The 22,488-nt window shown below is 48.6% G+C and overlaps 1 protein-coding gene and 1 long non-coding RNA gene across 5 annotated transcripts; both read left to right on the plus strand.

Annotated features, from left to right (window-relative positions):
• The first annotated feature begins 55 nt into the window (after positions 1–55).
• Positions 56–21,687, plus strand: klhl18 (kelch-like family member 18). 3 transcript variants are annotated; one of them, XM_080907311.1, is made up of 12 exons: positions 56–193; positions 289–536; positions 2,006–2,189; positions 3,253–3,383; positions 14,424–14,564; positions 14,650–14,848; positions 15,331–15,491; positions 15,578–15,714; positions 15,784–16,006; positions 20,629–20,733; positions 21,084–21,195; positions 21,295–21,687. In XM_080907311.1, exons 2-12 carry the CDS (start codon positions 508–510, stop codon positions 21,679–21,681), a joined length of 1,809 nt encoding a protein of 602 aa, XP_080763437.1. In that variant the 5' UTR covers positions 56–193; positions 289–507; the 3' UTR covers positions 21,682–21,687. The 3 variants fall into 3 exon arrangements, with proteins under 3 accessions (XP_080763437.1, XP_080763438.1, XP_080763439.1); XM_080907312.1 differs by lacking the exons at positions 56–193; positions 2,006–2,189 and having other exon boundaries at positions 409–536; XM_080907313.1 differs by lacking the exons at positions 56–193; positions 289–536; positions 2,006–2,189 and adding an exon at positions 2,215–2,492.
• Positions 3,397–6,215, plus strand: LOC308412757. 2 transcript variants are annotated; one of them, XR_013974620.1, is made up of 4 exons: positions 3,397–5,319; positions 5,438–5,534; positions 5,623–5,690; positions 5,764–6,215. It is a non-coding gene; the product is annotated as an uncharacterized lncRNA (long non-coding RNA). The 2 variants fall into 2 exon arrangements; XR_013974621.1 differs by having other exon boundaries at positions 5,442–5,534; positions 5,764–6,210.
• Positions 21,688–22,488: the final 801 nt, after the last annotated feature.

Below are 22,488 nucleotides of genomic sequence, written 5' to 3' on the forward strand. Positions count from 1 at the left end.
GTTGAGTGCAAAAATCTGTTTGATAATAAAAGATAATAGAAAGCAGACGAGGTCTTTGAGTACAGGAAGTAATCAGCTGTCTGCTGAACGTTCAGGAAAGACCTGAGCTCACCTTCATCACTCTGGAGGAAGAAGCATGGGCACGGACAAAGCCTGCATTCTGTCTGAAGGCCACCAGGGGGCAGTAGCTTTGGTAAGGCAGCTTTCTGACCTTTGACCTATGTAAAAACATCCTGCTGAGGTTGTGGGCTCAGTTTTACGTAACACTGTGGCTGTATCCCAATTCAGGGTCTGCAGCCTTAAAGGCGCATTTTAAGGCCGATTACGTCACAGCGACGCGACGAAGGCTGTCCCAATTCAAAGGCTGCTCGAAATGCAGCCCTGAAGTGCGTCCTTCATTTCCCTGAATTTTAAGGATGTGGCGGTGTAGACTTCGTGGCCCAACATATCCCAGAATGCATAGCGCGGCGGTGGGTGTGGATAATTTTGCCGAAAAAAAAACGGCGGATGAGGGGCGGCCGAAGAGTAAACTTTAAGTACTGAATATTATGTCGCTTATTTATGTGCAAATGTTTAATAACGAAGAACATTAAACATTACTGTTGGCCACATGTCGGCAAAGTCATGTGACATCAGTGACGTTTGTACTAACTTGGTTTTAAAGCCTTTATTTTAAAATATACGCCGTTCAATAGCTGAGCTTAATCTTACAGAGAATGATCAAAGCTCATGTAGAAACAAACAAATGAACAAAAGATTTTCTCCTTCATTTCTGTCAAACACAGCTGTATGACACGTTTCCAGCTGTTAGTATCATGGTTGCTAGGCAACCTGGGCAGCGCAACGGAGGCTAGACCGTCCCATCTCACAAGCCTTGCAGTTCCGGCCTTGGCGGTCTTTAAGTACGCGGCCCTTGAGGATCGTTGAGGCTGCGTACTTTAAGGCTGCAGACCCTGAATTGGGACACAGCCTGTATTTCAAAGTGGTGAAGCTGCATACTCATTGGGTAATGGCCAGGAACCCACTCACTCCAAACCCTCGACAGGTGGCAGTCACAGGGCGTTAGCCAGTGAGCATGTGGGTTCACAATCAGGCCCGCCCCTCCTCGCCACCTTCAAGTTTTTTCAGCCAAATTGGCGACCTTGGAAGCACCCATAATCGGGTGACATCACTGAGGCCAGACTGTATAAAAGACTGTAACATTACCTGCTGCCATGTTTGTTTCCTGTGGTGACCATATTTGGAGGACTGGGTGGAGTTGTCAGCCAGTTGTCTGCTAGCTAGCTTAGCATACACATACACCTTATCAGTAACATCCAATCAGAATCCTTAGATGGTCACAGCAGCAATCTTATTGGTCAGATAATCTCATTAAACACAGTTCAGAGGTCTAGCTCAGAGTTTCCAGTTAGCTGAGGTGAAGTCTAGCAGACACGTAGCAGCTATAGTGAGTTTTGTCACCATCCACCTGTCAGGCCATGCACCTATCAATGCAAAGAGGTGAGTTAAAAATGTGTCCTCCCTTCTGCTGAATCCAGTCATTGTGCAGTTGTTATGAAGGGGAAATTATCTACAAAGGCCAAAACATTTGAATTTTAACACAGGAGTCTATGAGGACTGACTCAGTGCTCCCTCTGCTGAATGCTGGAGGAACTGCAGGCTCAAGATCGGTTTGTTAGTTTACTCTCTGATGTGTTCAGGCTGTTTATCTCTCAGCCAATCAGCTTTCACTAAATAATTACGATGTTGTGCTCCCATTCACAGCTGCATGTCACCAATCATAAAGTCATTCATGACATCATCTCTGATGTCACTGTAGTCACGTGAGCTGAGCTGATGCTCCTCAGGGCCAACACCTGATACATTCATTAAATCCTGACAAAAACAAACATTAAGGCCAAATAAATGAGTAATCACTCATCAATAACCACAAATGAAAGGCTTTAGAAGCGTTTATTTTGAAGTCTCATCTCAGCGGAAGTGATCCCTCTTATTGCGAAAGCAGCTTTGACGCTGGGTACGGCGGCTCGCAGGGTCCAGTCCGCGCGCTCCCGCTGACGATGGGCGACGTCCTGTGCGAAGAGCTCGAGGATTTGGTCCACTTCTCAGTGCACGACCTGCCGGCACGAGGTTATGTCGTCATGGAGGAGATCCGACGTCAGGGGAAACTCTGTGACGTCACGCTCAAGGTGAGCGAGGCGGCGTGCGAGGCTGACATTAGCCTCCAAGCTAACAGAGTGAGCTAAGGCATGCTAACAAGCTAACGCGGATTATCAGATAGTGACGTCATGGGCTGAGCTATGAACTGCCTGGGAGCCCCAGGGGCAAGGCGGCGAAGCGGCTTCCGGTCAGAGCGGTCAGTTCTTAACACCAGGGCTGGAGGTCAGGTGTGTAATCCACCTGGAGGAAGGTAGAAGTTGTGTGACGTACGCAGTTGAGCTCAGGCAGCACAGAAGGGGCGGAGCCTTTTAGCAGCGTTGTGGCGTAAGCAGGTGAGCAGATACGTGATTTCTCTTTGTTCCAAACATGTCCGCCAGGTGAGGGAGGGGCGGGACCTTAACCCTAACCCCTACAGCAGGAAGAAGCTCTCAGTGGCTCCACCCCTCCCCATCAGGGCCTGGTTCTATGGTAGCAGGTAATGGAGCGGGGTGCTCATTGTCAGCATCACATGATCCAGGTGTGCTTCTGAGGTGTTCAGGTGCAACCGAGAAACGTTTTCACCTGCGCTGCGTCCTGTGCCTGCAGCTCAGCATTGATCCTCTTAACGGCTCAGTAGGCAAGGTGCTGAGTCTCCCAGGACAAATGGTGTCCTGCAAGTAAAGCAGCACGTTCTCACCTGTCCACTCTCAGGTGACCTGCAGAAGTTTAAAAGGAAGTCAGACTGATTCAATGATGCAGGCAGACTTGGCTGGTTGGATGAAGGAATCTGATTGGCTGCGCGTTACGCTGAAGCTAGTGGAAACATCATCGATGGCGTCAGCTGACAGAGTTATGCTGAACCCTGAAATCTACTTCCTGTTGAAACGCGTGTGTTTCAGAGGGTGAAGGAACGCAATCACCTTGTTGTTTTACCTGATAAGTGGGGGGTGGGGCTTGCTGTGAAGCCAAAGTCTTATTGGCTGACTAGCGAGGAGTGGTTCTGTGAGTGTTTAAGGGCACATCCCTCAGATGTAGCTGTTTTCAGTTTTCTATTATCGTCATAGCGACAGGTGAGTAACAGGTGAGTGTGTTAATCAGTGTGTCTGTCCTCAGGTCGGGGATCACAAGTTCAGCGCTCACCGGATCGTGTTGGCGGCCTCCATCCCGTACTTCCACGCCATGTTCACCAACGACATGGTGGAGTGTAAACAGGATGAGATCCTGATGCAGGGCATGGACCCCAGGTACGCTCACACCTGTACAGATGTCTGAGAGCAGAATTATAACTGTCAGACTGTAACTCAGTTTAAGAATATAATCCACCCACTGTTATCATCTTCAGTGCCCTGTACCAACACAGAGCAGCTACCTGAACGCTGCTCCAACAGAGGTCGATCATCTTGTTAATAATTTCACCTCCTCACTACGTACAACTCTGGATACTGTAGCTCCTGTGAAAACTAAGGCCTCTAATCAGAAGTACCTGACTCCGTGGTAGGGCTGGGCCATATCATACCGTTCACAGTAACACCGGTGTAATGTTGGGCAACGATAGGAAAATGAAACATGGCGATAGAATATGGGTAAAATGCGCAGTGCCTTTGTTTTCATACGCACATGGAGGCGACGCAGAACGAGAAGAGCGAAAGCCGATCATTGAATGAAACGATGAACCAGAACTGGTTTGTAAAAACGCTGCAGCTTCACTGGTGTGGAACTGGTTTGGCTTTCGTCCGTCAGATACACAACAAAGCACTATTTTTGGTAGCGCATGCTAGCGGGCCGCCGTTATTACCGTGTTGTTTGGAAAATACGGCGCACTTAAAATCATCCTTTGATTTTTCTGAAAGTCGACAGAGCCCCTTATAATCCCGTGTGCCTTATGTATGAACTCTGGTTGTGTTTACTGACCTCGAAACGATTTTATGTGCACGGCGCTCAAAAATCTGTCAGATGTTTCAGTACGACTTTGCTAAGCTACGAAGCCGCAGCGCTTGATGGATTGTGGGAGCATTACGGCTATCGTAGGCGGAGCCTCGCGGAGTGATACGTACTGTGCTTCAACATAATGTTACCATATTGTGTGTGTTTAACCTCTTTTTAAGTTTTGTGGATGTTATACATGGTTATGCTGAGGATGTGTCGGCCAGTTTCCACTGGAAATGCCTTTTAGTTAAACTGTCAGCGAGGAGTTTGCACTGTTACATTTTATATAACTTTAATGCAGATAAAACAGCTGCTTGTTGAAGTGAAAATACATTGATGGGTTTTTGCACTAATAAAGTTGTGGAGTTGTAAAGCATTTTGTCTCGTGTCAATTATATCGTCAGTTATATCGTTATCGCAAATTTTCAAATGTATATCGTGATAAATATTTTTGGTCATGTCGCCCTGCTCTACTCCGTGGTATAATTCTCAAACACGTAGAGGGGTGGGCGGTATAAATGGTATACGGTGGAAACGATATAAATTTGGCCAATGGTAGAGATTTTTACTATACCGCACTACCATGATAGCGCATGCTGATGGTGTCATCGAGCTGCGCCTGTTTTGGTCGAAAGCATTGCAGCGACTGCAAACAACATCATCTGTAAATTATGCCTGGCAACAGTAATGGCAAAGAGACGAAGCACTTTTGGAATATGGGGAAAGCCAAAAACTGCGCTTCCTCCACTTCCCTACCATTGATTCATTAATGCTGAATTCCCTAACAACTGCTTTATTCCCATGCAGCAGTATATGAATGACTAACCTCGTATTGTGGATGGATTATCTCAGTTGTTCTCCTGGGGCCCGTTCTTCGTACGTCGCTTACTACATCCAAGATCAAATGACACATCCAAGATCAAATCATCGCGCTAACCGTGAGCTCGCTAATCCGGTTCCCCGAACACACCTGCTGTTGACGATTAGTACAGCTGGACGCAGTAATGTGACATCACTGGGTGTCATAAAAGGGGCTACGCATCGATAGTAGAAACATTGATCGGCAACCCTCTGATTGGTCGGCGAAAATGTCGAAGGAGCGCGCTCGGCTCGGTATTTTTCGGCAGCAGAGCAAGAACTCCTGAGTGAGGGATTTCAGGAGTTTCAGAGTTTAATCAGAACGCAAGGGAACACTGCAAAGGCTGCAAAAGCAAGGAGAGAGGGCTGGCAGAAAGTTGCTGACAAATTAAACTCGTAAGTAATTTAATAATAACAATAATAATGGAGTGGATTTATATAGCGCTTTTCAAGGCACCCAAAGCGCTGTACAATGCCACTATTCATTCACTCTCACATTCACACACTGGTGGAGGCAGCTACAGGTGTAGCCACAGCTGCCCTGGGGCAGACTGACAGAAGCGAGGCTGCCATATTGCGCCATCGGCCCCTCTGGCCAACACCAGTAGGCGGTAGGGTAGATTTATTATATTACACTATATTATCCAATATTATATTACATTATATTATATTGTTATATTATATCCTCTTTCACATTAGAGCCACAACAGGACCCACTAGAACATGGGAACAAGTAAAAGTGAAATATAAGAATATTCTACAGAATGGTAATATTTATCACTTATATTGCTTTTCGTCTCTTGGAAAGAGACCCTGGAATAATCTGTTTGTTCATAACAGCAACCAAGAAAAGGGCAGAGCAAAAAAAGACAGGTGGTGGTCCTGCACCCCCTCGTCAACAAGTTGGTTAAGTAAATAATACCCTCACGGGAAAATCGATATCTCTCTATGAGCACACTGTCGCGCTGAGCTAAAGGATCCTGTCTGTCCCGCAATATACGCTGAATTCTGAGGACTCTCCTTATCAATCTCGCACCTTCCGCAATGGGTGGCTCGCGTATACGGACAGGACATGGCTGCGACAGACTTCCCAAATCCACCTTCACTTTTATAGCCGTGGTCTCTCATCTTGATTACACGAAGTAATTTACAATTACTACTCTGAAATATGAATTACATCTGTAATAATCACATACATGTAATAGAATGTTAATAGTACATTTCCCTTTTTTAGGAAATGACCTGTATGTATCTGTGTGACATCAATAAAAGGATCAAGTGCTGCATTATCTTCAGTTACATTGATGTTATTTATTTATCGCTGTTGCTTTCGTATAAATGAAGCGGACATACCTGCGTGGCCGCGATCTAATCCTGTTTACATAAAGTAAACCTGCTCCCGAGCAGGTTTACGCTTACGGCTCTGTTGCTATGACAGCAAGTCCCGGATGAGCTTCGGGGAACCGACTGATCCAGGATCACGCGAAATCGTCAACAATCTAATCCGGCTAACCTACTTAGCGAGGTACGAAGAACGGGCCCCTGGCTGAAGTTTGGTCCGTTTACAGCATCCTGCCATGCGACTGCATTTGTCTCTAACCATCGGGAACCCTCACGTTAACTTTTATCGAGTAGAAAAAAGTTGGCGTTCATCCTCCAGCTTCACTGTGCTAATGTTATGCTAACATAGCTGTGTCGCTAGCGATCACGTAGCACATCATTATATACCAGCTAGCCCAACTTCAGTAACCCTACAAACGTCACTGCTGTTTAGTTTTCTGTCCTCATTTATGTTGGACGTGACAGCAGAGCTGTACGTTTGAATACTTCAGAAATCTCTCAGTCAGAACATGCTATATTAAATCAAATCACTTTTATTGTCACATCACATGTGCAGGTACATTGGTACAGCACATGTGAGTGAAATTCTTGTGTGCGAGCTTCACAAGCAGCAGAGTTGTGCAAAATACAAGAATGGCTACATCTGAAACTAATAAATATATGTACAATATATAATAGTATATGCATTTCTGGATGTGTATACTAAATATTTTTCTACGTGTGTGTGTGTGTGTGTGTGTGTACACATATTTTACAAATTAAATAGAGTAAACAATAAATAAAATATATAAAATATACAGAGTGAGACATGTGCAAAACAGTGGCGTTACTGTACAGTATGGAGTGCATAATGTTGAAGTTCCAGTAGTGAAGCTGAGGTGTCTATGACGTGTTCAGCAGTCTGATGGCCTGGTGGAAGAAGCTGTCTCTCAGTCTGCTGGTTCGGGACCGGATGCTGCAGAACCTCCTTCCTGATGGAAGCAGTCTGAACAGTTTATGGCTGGGGTGACTGGAGTCCTTGATGATCCTCCCCGCTTTCCTCAGGCAGCGCTTCCTGTAGATGTCTTGGAGGGAGGGAAGCTCACCTCCAATTATCCGTTCAGAGCACCGCACTACTCGCTGGAGAGCTTTGCAGTTGTAGGCGGTGCTGTTGCCATACCAGGTGGTGATGCATCCAGTGAGGATGCTCTCAATGGCACAGTGATAGAAGGTCCTGAGGATGCGGGGGCTCATGCCGAATCTTTTCAGTCTCCTGAGAAAGAAGAGGCGCTGCTGCGCCTCTTCTTTTTGTTTGTGTGTACTGACCACGTAAGATCCTCAGCCAGATGTACACCAAGGAACCGGAAGCTGCTCACTCTCTCCACAGCAGCGCCGTTGATGGTGATGGGGGTGTGTACTTCTCTGCACCTCCGGAAGTCCACTATCAACTCCTTTGTCTTTGCGACGTTGAGGGTGAGATGGTTGTCTTGACACCAGTGGGTCAGGGCGCTGACCTCCTTCCTGTAAGCCGTCTCATCACCGTTGGTGATAAGACCCACCACTGTAGTGTCGTCCGCAAACTTCACAATGATGTTGGGAGTTGTTAGTGGCCGTGCAGTCGTAGGTGTAGAGTGAGTACAGGAGAGGGCTCAGTACACACCCCTGTGGAGCACCAGTGTTCAGTGTGATGGGGGATGAGGTGATGCTGCCCAGTCTGACCACCTGGCGTCTGTCAGACAGGAAGCTAAGGATCCAGCTGCAGAGGGAGCTGCTCAGTCCTAGATCCTGCAGTTTCCTGTCCAGCTTCGAGGGAACGATGGTATTGAATGCTGAGCTGTAATCTACAAACAGCATCCTCACATACGTGTCTCTCTTCTCCAGGTGTGACAGGGCAGTGTGTAGTGTCAGGGCTATGGCATCATCAGTGGACCTGTTGTGGCGGTATGCAAACTGTAGAGGGTCCAGTGAGTCGGGTAGTGCAGAGCAGATGAAGTCCCTGACCAGCTTCTCGAAGCATTTGCTTACGATGGGGGTCAGGGCTACAGGTCGCCAGTCGTTCAATGAGGAGATGGTGGAGGATTTGGGTACAGGGACGATGGTGGCCATTTTGAAGCAGGCTGGGACTACAGACAGAGAGAGGGAAAGGTTGAAGATGTGCGTGAACACTCCAGCCAGCTGAGCCGCGCATGAGCTGAGCCGCGCATGACCTGAGGACGCGGCCGGGAATCCCGTCCGGACCAGTAGCTTTGCGTGCGTTCACCTTCCTGAAGCACCTCCGCACATCCTCCTCAGACACAGTGTGCGCACTGACGTCATCCGCGGTGCGCACACTGTCCGGTCTCATGGTGTTCGCTGTGTCGAATCTAGCGTAGAATACGTTTAGATCCTCACACAGAGAGGCCGTGGTCTGCGGTGTGCTGGTTTTCCCTCTAAAGTCTGTGATCGTGTTTAGTCCCTGCCACATACTCCGAGGGTTGTCAAACTGTTGCTCCACCCTGTCCCTGGCGGTGCTCCGTGCCGCCCGAACATCTCCGTTAATCCTATCATGTTTAGATGGAAGCTAGCGAGCTAACTTCTAATTCTATTAAATTTAATAAATTCTGTTTTCATGGATGCCTGGATGTTAAACTTAATTGTTACACCTGGTAAATCAGCAACGCAGATCATCTTATTAAAGATGAAAGACTGTAGACAGTTTAACTCTCAGTAATGCCACAGTGATCATGTGACTTTGGGACCTGAAACGGACGGAGTTTAGGACCCAGATTACTCCGCAAGGCTCCTGACTACAGCAGCCGTAATGCTCCGACAATCCATCAAGCGGCGCCGCAGCAACCAAAGTCGTACTAAAACATTTTTGACAGATTTTTGAGCTCCATGTATCATATAAAATCGGTTCAAGGTCAGTAAACACAACCAGAATTCATACATAAGGCACACTCTCGATTTTTAAGAAAATTTAATTATTTTAAGTGTGCCTTTATAGTGTGTCAAATATGTTATACAGAAGAAAAGAATATATCGCGATATATATATCGTTACCGCACATGCTTCAAATTGTACCGTGATATGGATTTTAGGCCATATCGCCCAGCTCTACACGTAGCCTAAAGCAGATGACTCGTAAGCTGGAGAGGAAATGGCGTGTCACAAATTTAGAGGATCATCATTTAGCCTGGAGAAATAGTTTGCTGCTTTATAAGAAAGCCCTCTGCAAAGCCAGAACATCTTACTATTCATCACTGATTGAAGTAAATAAGAACAACCCCAGGTTTCTCTTCAGCTCTGTAGCCAGGCTGACAAACAGTCAGAGCTCTGTTGAGCCAACCATCCCTTTAACGTTAACTAGTAATGACTTCATGAACTTCTTCACTAGGGATGGGTATTGATAAGATTTTAACGATTCGATTCCTTATCGATTCTCTTATCGATTCTTTTTTTTAAAAAAGGAGAACACTAAAGTCGATTAGCTTAGAACTTTGTTTTATATCTTCTCTTTGAACAAGATAGAAATTTAGGAGTAACATGGCCTTACAAACCCAACAGTGAGATCTTAAGAGATCCACAGCCTACGGCTCTTCAATGGGGCGTCACAGGGACCCCAGGAAAAAAAATTGTAAATGTAAAATAATAAAATAAATATTCTCCTGTAGCAAAAACAAAGTATAACATAAATTATTCTGTAGCAATTACACAAGAATATCCAGTAATGTCCCTGCGTACAATTAAACACATTCACTTACCAAAGTGAAATCGGGGGCATCTGCTGTGGCAAATGGGTGCAAGCCTTTGACCACAAACTGAGTCACTGCTCGGTGACATTCGTCTATCCTGCCTGAAAGGAGACGCTGCCGGTAGACTGCAGCGAGAACTGCCAGCATCTGAGCCAGACTCTGTGTCTCTCATCATGGTCACTAAATGCACAGTAATAGCAGGTTTTGTAATAAGGTAAATCGCGCTAACCTAATATGCAATGCTAATTGATTAGTTACCTGCAGTATTAACGGGAGAGGACGTGGAAACGCTACCGCTGCTGCTGGGTTGAGCTTCGCTAGTCCGGAGCGGATCAAAAACACGACATTCGTTGAAAGCAATCGCGTGTTTTTTGAGCAAATGCTTTTGCATATTCGTAGTGTTTCCTCCCTTTGATGAAATCTCTACTTTGCAAGTATTGCATGTTGCCCTGTTGTCATCCTTTCTCATAAAGTGTAACCAAACTTTTGAGCGTTTGTGCCGCTCAGGCGCCGTGTTTCCTACTGGGTAAAAGACGCTACTCAACGTGATGACGTCATTCGGGGCGACTGGAATCGATAAGGGAATCGTTTTTAAAAGTGGCAAACGATTCCAAGGAATTGAAACAGTGGGAACCGGTTCTCAACAAGAACCGGTTTTCGATACCCATCCCTATTCTTCACAAATAACATTTTAATCATTAGAGAAAAAATTACCAGTAATCATCCCACAGATGTAATATTATCTACAGCTACTCTTAGTACCATTGATGTTAAGTTAGACTCTTTTTCTCTAATTGATCTTTCTGAGTTAACTTCAATAATTACTTCCTCCAAACCATCAACGTGTCTTTTAGACCCCATTCCTACAAAACTGCTCAAAGAAGTCCTGCCATTAATTAATTCTTCGATCTTAAATATGATCAACCTATCTCTAATAATCAGCTATGTACCACAGGCCTTCAAGCTGGCTGTAGTTAAACCTTTACTCAAAAAGCATCTCTAGACCCAGCAGTCTTAGCTAATTATAGGCCAATCTCCAACCTTCCTTTATATCAAACATCCTTGAAAGAGTAGTTGTCAAACAGCTAACAGATCATCTGCAGAGGTTTATTTGAAGAGTTTCAGTCAGGTTTCAGAGCTCATCACAGCACAGAAACAGCTTTAGTGAAGGTTACAAATGATCTTCTTATGGCCTCTGACAGTGGACTCATCTCTGTGCTTGTCCTGCTAGACCTCAGTGCAGCGTTCGATACTGTCGACCATAATATCCTATTAGAGCGATTAGAACATGCTGTAGGTATTACAGGTACTGCACTGCAGTGGTTTGTATCATATCTATCTAATAGACTCCAGTTTGTGCATGTAAATGGAGAGTCCTCTTCACACACTGAGGTTAATTATGGAGTTCCACAGGGTTCAGTGCTAGGACCAATTCTGTTTACATTATACATGCTTCCCTTAGGCAGTATCATTAGAAGACATCCAGGGCTCTAGACTAACTTTTTGTCAGGGTTGCACTGGTGCACCCAAATTTTTCACCCAAATCGATGAACACCGCAGTTTTGCACTTTTAAAAAAAAATTGCTGTCCATACAGACAATATTGATTTGTAAATGATTAACTAACAATCTTGTGCTTATGCTTAAAGTGCGTTGGCACTCTTTGATAATATTGTAGACAATGTTAAACGTAATCATCACCTCGGCTCCTCTGACGACCTGTTTGCTGGGCCGTGGGCAGAGAGGACACTTGTTTTCTGGACACACTGCTGCTTTTTCAGCATTCAGAGATTGATGGCTCCGTGTCAGAGCTGGCTATGAATTTCAGACGGATCAGGCTTTCATGAAAAAGTTACCAGTTGTTCTTTTCATCTTTTCTCATTACTCACAGCTACATCCACTTCTGTCGGGCCTAGGCTGCCCTGGGCATCATCACTGATTCCTATAATCCATTCGATTTGATTCAATTTAGCCTCAGACAAATATTATCATTCTGATCATTTATCAGTTATATCCATGTATACAAACAAAGCTGTGAGACTTCATCAGAGGTGTGAGCATCACAGCTTTGTGTCAAAGTAACTGAGGATAAAACATGAAGCAGATGTTCCTGGCCTGGCTTTTTATAGCAGATGACCTTAAAATCTTCTGCAGCAGAACAAAAACTGAAGAAAACCATGAATCACCATGTGAACATGAACTGGTGCTGCTGAAGGGAAGCAAAGTTACAGAGGTTTGATCACAGACACAGCTCAGAGATTGTAATTTGGAATTTAAAAATGTTACATTTCTTCGTTATTAAACAGCAGAAACGAGACTTTCTTGTTGGAACGCAGTTAAATTAAAAAACAAACAGTTTATTTATGCAGTTTAAAAAAACGGTTGACTTTAAAAACGTCTTTTTTAAGAGTGATCTGGTCAAGAGGACGACAGAAACTGCAACAAATGCAACAATAGTTCTGTAAAAATCTTTCAAGTGGACAAAAGGGACCCGGTTGACTATAATGTAATTACAAGAACACCGTTATAAAGATACTTGAGAAGCAGGTAATTTTAAAATTTTATATATAACCCCTGTGTGATACCTGCTCACCGAAGTCTATTTAGCAACATACATGGAGATGTTACACATAAAAAACACACGGAAACACTGGAAATCGGTTTTTGGCACAACGCCAGCTCTCATTTACAAGCTGTTTGCTTGAAATAGTTTTGTGAGCTCTGACTTCAGATTCTGGTGTTTAAATACGAAATTCGATTCAGGATTTAATGAATCGATATCGCTTCATTCAAGCTACTCACCTCTTTCAATCCGCCTGCACTTTCAAACGTACACACGAAGGACTACAGGTCTGGACCACAGTCAATCAAAGAGGTCCCGCCCCGTAATGTGTGTCTGTTGTTGACCACACGGTGACTTTTAGAGTTGCAGAGACTTTTTTGTACTGAACGGCATTTTTTTAGTCGCACCATTGAGAAATTAAGTTGCACTCTGGAGCCCTGACAGAGCATACATTTACACTGCTATGCAGATGACACCCAGCTCTATCTGTCCATGAAGCCAGATAACACACACCAATGAGTTAAACTGCAGGAATGTCTTAAAGACATAAAGACCTGGATGGCCGCTAACTTTCTGCTTCTTAATTCAGATCAAACTGAGGTTATTGTACTCGGCCCTGAAAAGCCTAGAAATATGGTATCTAAGCAGATTCTTACTCTGGATGGCATTACCTTGGCCTCCAGTAACACTGTGAGGAACCTTGGAGTCATTTTTGACCAGGACATGTCCTTCAACGCACATATTAAACAAATATGTAAGACTGCTTTCTTCCATTTGCGCAACATCTCTAAAGTTAGAAATATCCTGTCTCAGAGTGACTCTGAAAAACTAGTTCATGCATTTATTACTTCCAGGCTGGACGACTGTAATTCATTATTATCAGGAAGTCCTAAAAACTCCCTGAAAGCCTTCAGCTAATCCAAAACGCTGCAGCAAGAGTCCTGACAGGGACTAGAAAGAGAGAGCAGATTTCTCCTGTTTTGGCTTCCTGTTAAATCCAGAATTCAAAATCCTGCTCCTCACATACAAGGTCTTAAATAATCAGGCCCCATCTTATCTTAATGACCTTGTAGTACCATATCACCCTATTAGAGCACTTCGCTCTCGCTCTGCAGGCCTACTTGTTGTTCCTAGAGTATTTAAAAGTAGAATGGGAGGCAGAGCCTTCAGTTTTCAGGCCCCTCTTCTGTGGAACCAGCTTCCAGTTTGGATTCAGGAGACAGACACTATCTCTACTTTCAAGATTAGGCTTAAAACTTTCCTTTTTGCTAAAGCATATAGTTAGGGCTGGACCAGGTGATCCTGAATCCTCCCTTAGTTATGCTGCAATAGACGTAGGCTGCCGGGGATTCCCATGATGCATTGAGTTTTTCCTTTCCAGTCACCTTTCTCACTCACTATGTGTTAACAGACCTCTCTGCATTGACTCATATCTGTTATTAACCTCTGTCTCTCTTCCACAGCATGTCTTTATCCTGTCTTCCTTCTCTCACCCCAGCCTGTCACAGCAGATGGCCCCGCCCCTCCCTGAGCCTGGTTCCTGCCTGCTCACTGGGGGTCATGTGATTGTTGGGTTTTTATCTGTATGTGTTATTGTAGGGTCGACCTTACAATATAAAGCGCCTTGAGGCGACTGCATAAATAAAAACAGAACATGAAGCACAGGCGTCACACACTGATCTGAGGTCAGTGTGTGACGCAGGCTCAACGCTGTGCTGCGTGTTTTTTCCGCTGAGCTGATGTAACGTACGTTTGTTCTGTCAGCGTCTCAGGATGGCGGTCCGTCGTGTTCGCTGCATTCCTGCAATATTTTAATTGATTTAACAAAATGTCAGTAACTGTGTGACCATAGTAACTATAGTAACCACTGTGGGTGTGTTGCAGCGCTCTGGAGGCTCTGATAAACTTCGCGTACAGCGGGCATGTCGCCATCGACCAGCAGAACGTGCAGTCTCTCCTGATTGGCTCGAGCTTCCTGCAGCTTCAGAATGTCAAAGACGCCTGCTGCTCTTTCCTGCAGGAGAGGTCAGTCCCACCCTGCTGCACACGCTCAGATCGCACGCTCCCTAGAGCTTACGTTTAGGCGAGCTAATGGCATGTTTGCTTGCAGGTTACACCCGAAGAACTGCCTCGGCGTGCGTCAGTTCGCCGAGACAATGATGTGCACGACGCTGTACGACTCGGCGAACAGCTTCCTGCACCAGCACTTTGTGGAGGTGTCACTGTCCGAGGAGTTCCTGGGCCTCAGGACGGAGGAGTTGCTGGAGCTCGTCGGCTGCGACGAACTCAACGTGAAGGCCGAAGAGCAGGTGAGTCGCCTCACCTGAGGGCGGTGGCGTGAAGCATCAGAGAACAGCTGTGACTTCATCATAGTCACTCACACAAGGTCACAGCACAGCTGTGCAGGTAGAGCACATCGGGGGAGACGGTGACCTTTGACCCGAGTGACAGGAAGAGAGCTGTCAGGAGAGAGGAAACCAAATTAAAGAACAGAAACCAAAAATAAAAGCAGGCTGCTAAGCCCCGCCCTCGCAGAGTGAAACTGTAGGGGCGAGCAGGTGATTGGGTCACACCTGTCAGGTGTCCTTCGTAAAGGTAAACCTCGGCCATGTTTCAGCAACTCGAGTGTGATGGACTCGACCGAGCCGTTGGCGAGCTTTAGCGGCTTACCTGTCACAGGTGTGCCACATACCAAGGCTCACCTCTTGAGTCACGGCGTGAAAAATGAGCTCTTGTATTAAACACGTTGTCTTCATGCTCTCACTGTGCTCCTCGTGTGGTACCTGTGCAGGTGTTTGAGGCGGTGCTGGCGTGGGTCCATCACGACCAGGACCGCAGGGAGACGCTGCTGCCCGAGCTGCTGTCAAAGGTGCGACTTCCTCTGTGTCGACCCGAGTTCCTGTCGGACCGCGTCCAGCAGGATGAGCTCATACGCTGCTGCCACAAGTGCAGGTGAGATGCAGCGAGGCCTCGGCTTCACATCTTACCTGTGTGATCGTTTCTGGGCGGGGTTAATGTCCAGCTGTATTTCTTGTCAGGGATTTAGTGGATGAAGCCAAGGATTTCCACCTGATGCCGGAGCGCCGCCCTCACCTGCCCACCTTTAAAACCAGGCAGAGGTGCTGCACGTCCATCACAGGGCTCATCTATGCGGTGGGAGGCCTCAACAGCTCAGGTACGCCGCTCACCTGAGGCAGCGTGTCTGCACGCTCCGTGCAGCTGACAGACTCTTCTTCTCCCGCAGGCGACTCCTTAAATGTCGTCGAGGTGTTCGATCCAATTGGAAACTTCTGGGAGCGCTGCCAGCCAATGAGGACAGCTCGCAGCAGGGTGGGTGTGGCCGTTGTTAATGGGCTGCTGTATGCCATTGGGGGATACGACGGCCAATCGCGGCTCAGCACGGTGGAAGTTTACAACCCCGAGACAGACAACTGGACGCGCGTGTCGAGCATGAACAGCCAGCGCAGGTTAGTACACTGATCGACTCGCTGATCAATACACTGATCGATACGCTGATCGACTCGCTGATCGATACACTGATCGACACGCTGATCGACTCGCTGATCAATACGCTGATCGACTCGCTGATCGATACACTGATCGATACGCTGATCGACTCGCTGATCAATACGCTGATCGACTCGCTGATCGATACACTGATCGACACGCTGATCGACTCGCTGATCGACTCACTGATCGATACACTGATCGACTCGCTGATCGACTTGCTGATCAATACACTGATCGATACGCTGATCGACACGCTGATCGACAAACTGATCGACAGACTGATCGATACGCTGATTGACACGCTGATCGATACGCTGATCGACTCGCTGATCGACACGCTGATCGACAAACTGATCGACAGACTGATCGATACGCTGATTGACACGCTGATCGACACGCTAATCGACAGACTGATCGACACGCTGATCGACACGCTGATCGACACGCTGATCGACAGACTGATCGATACGCTGATCGACACGCTGATCGACAGACTGATCGACACGCTGATCGACAGACTGATCGATACGCTGATCGACGCGCTGATCGACACGCTGATCGACAGACTGATCGATACGCTGATCGACAGACTGATCGACACGCTGATCGACAGACTGATCGATACGCTGATCGACGCGCTGATCGACACGCTGATCGACTCGTTGATCGACACGCTGATCGACAGACTGATCGACGCGCTGATCGACATGCTGATCGACTCGCTAATCGACGCCCTGATCGACTCGCTGATCGACAGACTGATCGACTCGCTAATCGACGCCCTGATCGACACGCTGATCGACAGACTGATCGATACGCTGATCGACGCGCTGATCGACACGCTGATCGACTCGTTGATCGACACGCTGATCGACAGACTGATCGACTCGCTAATCGACAGACTGATCGATACGCTGATCGACATGCTGATCGACTCGCTAATCGACAGACTGATCGATACGCTGATCGACACGCTGATCGACGCGCTGATCGACACGCTGATCGACTCGTTGATCGACACGCTGATCGACAGACTGATCGATACGCTGATCGACTCGCTGATCGACTCGCTGATCGACTCGTTGATCGACACGCTGATCGACAGACTGATCGACACGCTGATCGACTCGTTGATCGACAGACTGATCGACGCGCTGATCGACGCGCTGATCGACGCGCTGATCGACAGACTGATCGACTCGCTGATCGACAGACTGATCGACACGCTGATCGACTCGTTGATCGACACGCTGATCGACTCGTTGATCGACAGACTGATCGACGCGCTGATCGACGCGCTGATCGACAGACTGATCGACTCGCTGATCGACTCGCTGATCGATACACTGATCGACTCGCTGATCGACACACTGATTGACTCGTTGATCGACTCGCTGATCGACTCGCTGATCGACTCGCTGATCGATACGCTGATCGACAGACTGATCGACTCGCTGATCGACTCGCTGATCGACTCGCTGATCGATACGCTGATCGACTCGCTGATCGACAGACTGATCGACTCGCTGATCGACTCGCTGATTGACTCGTTGATCGACTCGCTGATCGACAGACTGATCGACAGGCTGATCGACAGGCTGATCGACTCGCTGATCGACAGACTGATCGACAGGCTGATCGACAGACTGATCGACAGACTGATCGACGCGCTGATCGACTCGCTGATCGATGCGCTGATCGACGCGCTGATCGACAGGCTGATCGACTCGCTGATCGACTCGCTGATCGACAGACTGATCGACAGACTGATCGACTCGCTGATCGACAGACTGATCGACTCGCTGATCGACTCGCTGATCGACAGGCTGATCGACAGGCTGATCGACAGACTGATCGACTCGCTGATCGATGCGCTGATCGACGCGCTGATCGACAGGCTGATCGACTCGCTGATCGACTCGCTGATCGACAGGCTGATCGACTCGCTGATCGACAGACTGATCGACAGACTGATCGACTCGCTGATCGATGCGCTGATCGACGCGCTGATCGACGCGCTGATCGACAGGCTGATCGACAGGCTGATCGACAGACTGATCGACTCGCTGATCGATGCGCTGATCGACGCGCTGATCGACAGGCTGATCGACTCGCTGATCGACTCGCTGATCGACAGACTGATCGACAGACTGATCGACTCGCTGATCGACAGACTGATCGACTCGCTGATCGACTCGCTGATCGACAGGCTGATCGACAGGCTGATCGACAGACTGATCGACTCGCTGATCGATGCGCTGATCGACGCGCTGATCGACAGGCTGATCGACTCGCTGATCGACTCGCTGATCGACAGGCTGATCGACTCGCTGATCGACAGACTGATCGACAGACTGATCGACTCGCTGATCGATGCGCTGATCGACGCGCTGATCGACGCGCTGATCGACAGGCTGATCGACTCGCTGATCGACTCGCTGATCGACAGGCTGATCGACTCGCTGATCGACAGACTGATCGACTCGCTGATCGATGCGCTGATCGACGCGCTGATCGACAGACTGATCGACGCGCTGATCGACGCGCTGATTGATGCGCTGATCGACTCGCTGATCGACAGACTGATCGACAGACTGATCGACGCGCTGATCGACGCGCTGATCGACGCGCTGATCGACAGGCTGATCGACTCGCTGATCGACAGACTGATCGACAGACTGATCGACTCGCTGATCGATGCGCTGATCGACGCGCTGATCGACAGACTGATCGACGCGCTGATCGACGCGCTGATTGATGCGCTGATCGACTCGCTGATCGACAGGCTGATCGACAGACTGATCGACGCGCTGATCGACGCGCTGATTGATGCGCTGATCGACTCGCTGATCGACAGACTGATCGACAGACTGATCGACGCGCTGATCGACTCGCTGATCGACAGACTGATCGACGCGCTGATCGACAGACTGATCGACGCGCTGATCGACTCGCTGATCGACAGACTGATCGACTCGCTGATCGACTCGCTGATCGACAGGCTGATCGACAGACTGATCGACTCGCTGATTGATGCGCTGATTGACGCGCTGATCGACAGGCTGATCGACTCGCTGATCGACAGACTGATTGACGCGCTGATCGACAGGCTGATCGACAGACTGATCGACTCGCTGATTGACGCGCTGATCGACTCGCTGATCGACAGACTGATCGACTCGCTGATCGACAGGCTGATCGACAGACTGATCGACTCGCTGATTGATGCGCTGATTGACGCGCTGATCGACAGGCTGATCGACTCGCTGATCGACTCGCTGATCGACAGACTGATTGACGCGCTGATCGACAGGCTGATCGACTCGCTGATCGACTCGCTGATCGACAGACTGATCGACGCGCTGATCGACTCGCTGATTGATGCGCTGATCGACAGACTGATCGACAGACTGATCGACTCGCTGATTGATGCGCTGATCGACAGACTGATCGACAGACTGATTGACGCGCTGATCGACAGGCTGATCGACTCGCTGATCGACTCGCTGATCGACAGACTGATTGACGCGCTGATCGACAGGCTGATCGACAGACTGATCGACTCGCTGATTGACGCGCTGATCGACTCGCTGATCGACAGACTGATCGACTCGCTGATCGACAGGCTGATCGACAGACTGATCGACTCGCTGATTGATGCGCTGATTGACGCGCTGATCGACAGGCTGATCGACTCGCTGATCGACTCGCTGATCGACAGACTGATTGACGCGCTGATCGACAGGCTGATCGACTCGCTGATCGACTCGCTGATCGACAGACTGATCGACGCGCTGATCGACGCGCTGATTGATGCGCTGATCGACGCGCTGATCGACAGACTGATCGACTCGCTGATCGACAGGCTGATCGACAGACTGATCGATACGCTGATCGACTCGCTGATCGACAGACTGATCGACGCGCTGATCGACTCGCTGATTGATGCGCTGATCGACGCGCTGATCGACTCGCTGATCGACAGGCTGATCGACAGACTGATCGACTCGCTGATCGACAGGCTGATCGACAGGCTGATCGACAGGCTGATCGACAGACTGATCGACAGACTGATCGACACTGTTGAGTCTGCGCTTACTAAGGCTATTTTAGAAACTTATTCTCGTGAAGGACGAAGACAAGACAGAACATCTTCGGTCTTTTACTCGCTAGCTTGGTCAGAAGCAGCTGTTGGAGCTCAACGCTCCTCACCTGCCTCCAACCAGCTCCTTCAAAGAGCAGCTTCCTCGTAGCCTTTTATTCCCATGACAGTTACAGTTTACACAACACAAGCACCTCCTCTCGTAAACCCCCCTATGGTGTGTGTGTGTGATCTGCTCGCCAAAAGGATCATAAAAGCAGGAAGCTTACAACACGATGGCGTGGGCCTAATCAAACCCCCCCCAGCACAGAGTGGCTGGAGACGTGCTCAGAGACAAAGGAGTGTCTTTGATCCGGCTGCTTGAACTAAGACTTTACGATTTTAAGTAACACAATGACAACATGTAGCAGTTTGACTCCAACAGACACTGTGATCAATAAACCCCGCTGATGTAACGAGCTGTGTTGTCATCCTCAGCGCCATGGGAACGGTTGTGATTGATGGGCGGATCTTTGTGTGCGGCGGCTACGATGGAAAGTCGTCTCTGAACTCGGTGGAGTGCTACTCCCCGGAATCAGACAGGTGAGGAGTCGTTCCACCTTTAATCCTTCGATTCTGTGTAACCCGAGCATTACGGCTAACAGCGCCGCGTGATCAGCGAGGGCTGTGTGGGTCATGTGACCCGCTGCTTCCTCAGTAGGAGTGGGTTTAAAAGTAATTCCACACAAAGACGTAAACACAGAGCGTGGATCGTTCACAGATTCTGCAGGTTTCCTCACGCTGAGCTAAACTGACTGAACCAGCAGCCAAAGAAGATCCAAAGTACGCTTCAAAGAAGAAAGCCGTCCTGGCTCACCTTGAGCATGCTCAGATCTCAGCTCAGGTCGGCGTCCTCGTTAACATGGCGGTGCTTATGTTACCGTTCTCTCCAGGTGGACTGTGGTGACAGAGATGAGTGCGAGCCGCAGCGCCGCGGGCGTGACGGTTTTTGATGGCCGGATCGTTGTCTCGGGCGGCCATGACGGTCTGCAGATCTTCAACACAGTGAGTTTTAGGGTGGAGCCTAAAACTGAGGGGTGGAAACGTTACCCGTAGTTTTACACAATTTATCTGTTTATCTCTGTTTTTGCTCCGCCCCTGCAGGTGGAGTACTACAACCACCACACTAACCGCTGGCACCCGGCGGCACCAATGCTGAATAAGCGATGCCGTCATGGGGCGGCGGCGCTCGGCAGCCACATGTACGTGGCGGGGGGGTATGATGGCTCAGGCTTCCTGAGCGGCGCCGAGGTGTTCAGCTCAGCATCTGGACAGTGGAGCCTCCTGGTGGCCATGAACACGCGGCGCAGCAGGGTGTCCCTGGTGTCCACGTCGGGGCGTCTGTACGCCGTAGGCGGGTACGACGGACAATCCAATCTCAGCTCCGTGGAGATGTACAACCCCGACACGAACCGCTGGTCCTTCATGGCACCCATGGTGTGCCACGAGGGGGGTGTAGGCGTGGGCTGCATCCCCTTGCAGCCCGCCTAAACCACCTATCACAGCCCGAGGACTCGTGATTTACTGACGGCAGCAGGCGGGAGCACACCCCGCGGCGGCGTCCCTGCAGCTTTATCGGTACGATGGCTGTGCTCAGGCTTGCAAAATGACGCCGCACCTGCGGAATCATGGGAAAAACTGTAGAGCTAGCAGCAGAGGCTAGCTGCTAACATTATTCTGTTAGCGTGTGTGGAACGATTGATTACTGATTATTGATTACTGATTTCTTACTGGATGGACACAAGCAACAGGAAGTGACTTCCTCCCAAACAAACCAAGCTGCTGATTCGGACAGGAAGTCCTTCCTTAACGGTTTCTCGAACTGTCATCGATCAGCTGTAATTGATGGGAGCGATCAATACAAAACGCCAGCAACACAGGAACCCCGCCCTCTGCAGGCTGCACAGGAAGCTCGTTTGAGGAACGTGTTGCGCCCCCAGAGATATTAATAAACTCATTCTCACGTGACAAAACATGGTTCTCCAGCTTTCCACAGGAAGTGATGTTATGTAGCGTGCAGTCTTTAACGTTGCTTTCGCTGCGATGCACAGGCGGGCTGCAGATACCTGCTGCTGCTCGGCTGATGCATCCGAAACGCTCGTCAAAGGGTCACCCATACTGCAGTAACCAATGAGGGTCCGTGTGGTGGTTGCGCCGCCCCTCCAGGGCGATTGGCTGGATGGGGTGTGGCATCATTTGCGCCAGCCGTGGTGGACACGCCCCCTTACTTATTGACATCTGCATTTGCGTCAGCGGATAAGCGATGGAGCACGCTCAGTAGACAGATGTATGTTGAAC

The sequence above is a fragment of the Rhamphochromis sp. 'chilingali' genome (assembly GCF_963969265.1).
Source record: "Rhamphochromis sp. 'chilingali' genome assembly, chromosome: 16".
Taxonomy (NCBI): Eukaryota; Metazoa; Chordata; class Actinopteri; order Cichliformes; family Cichlidae; genus Rhamphochromis; species Rhamphochromis sp. 'chilingali'.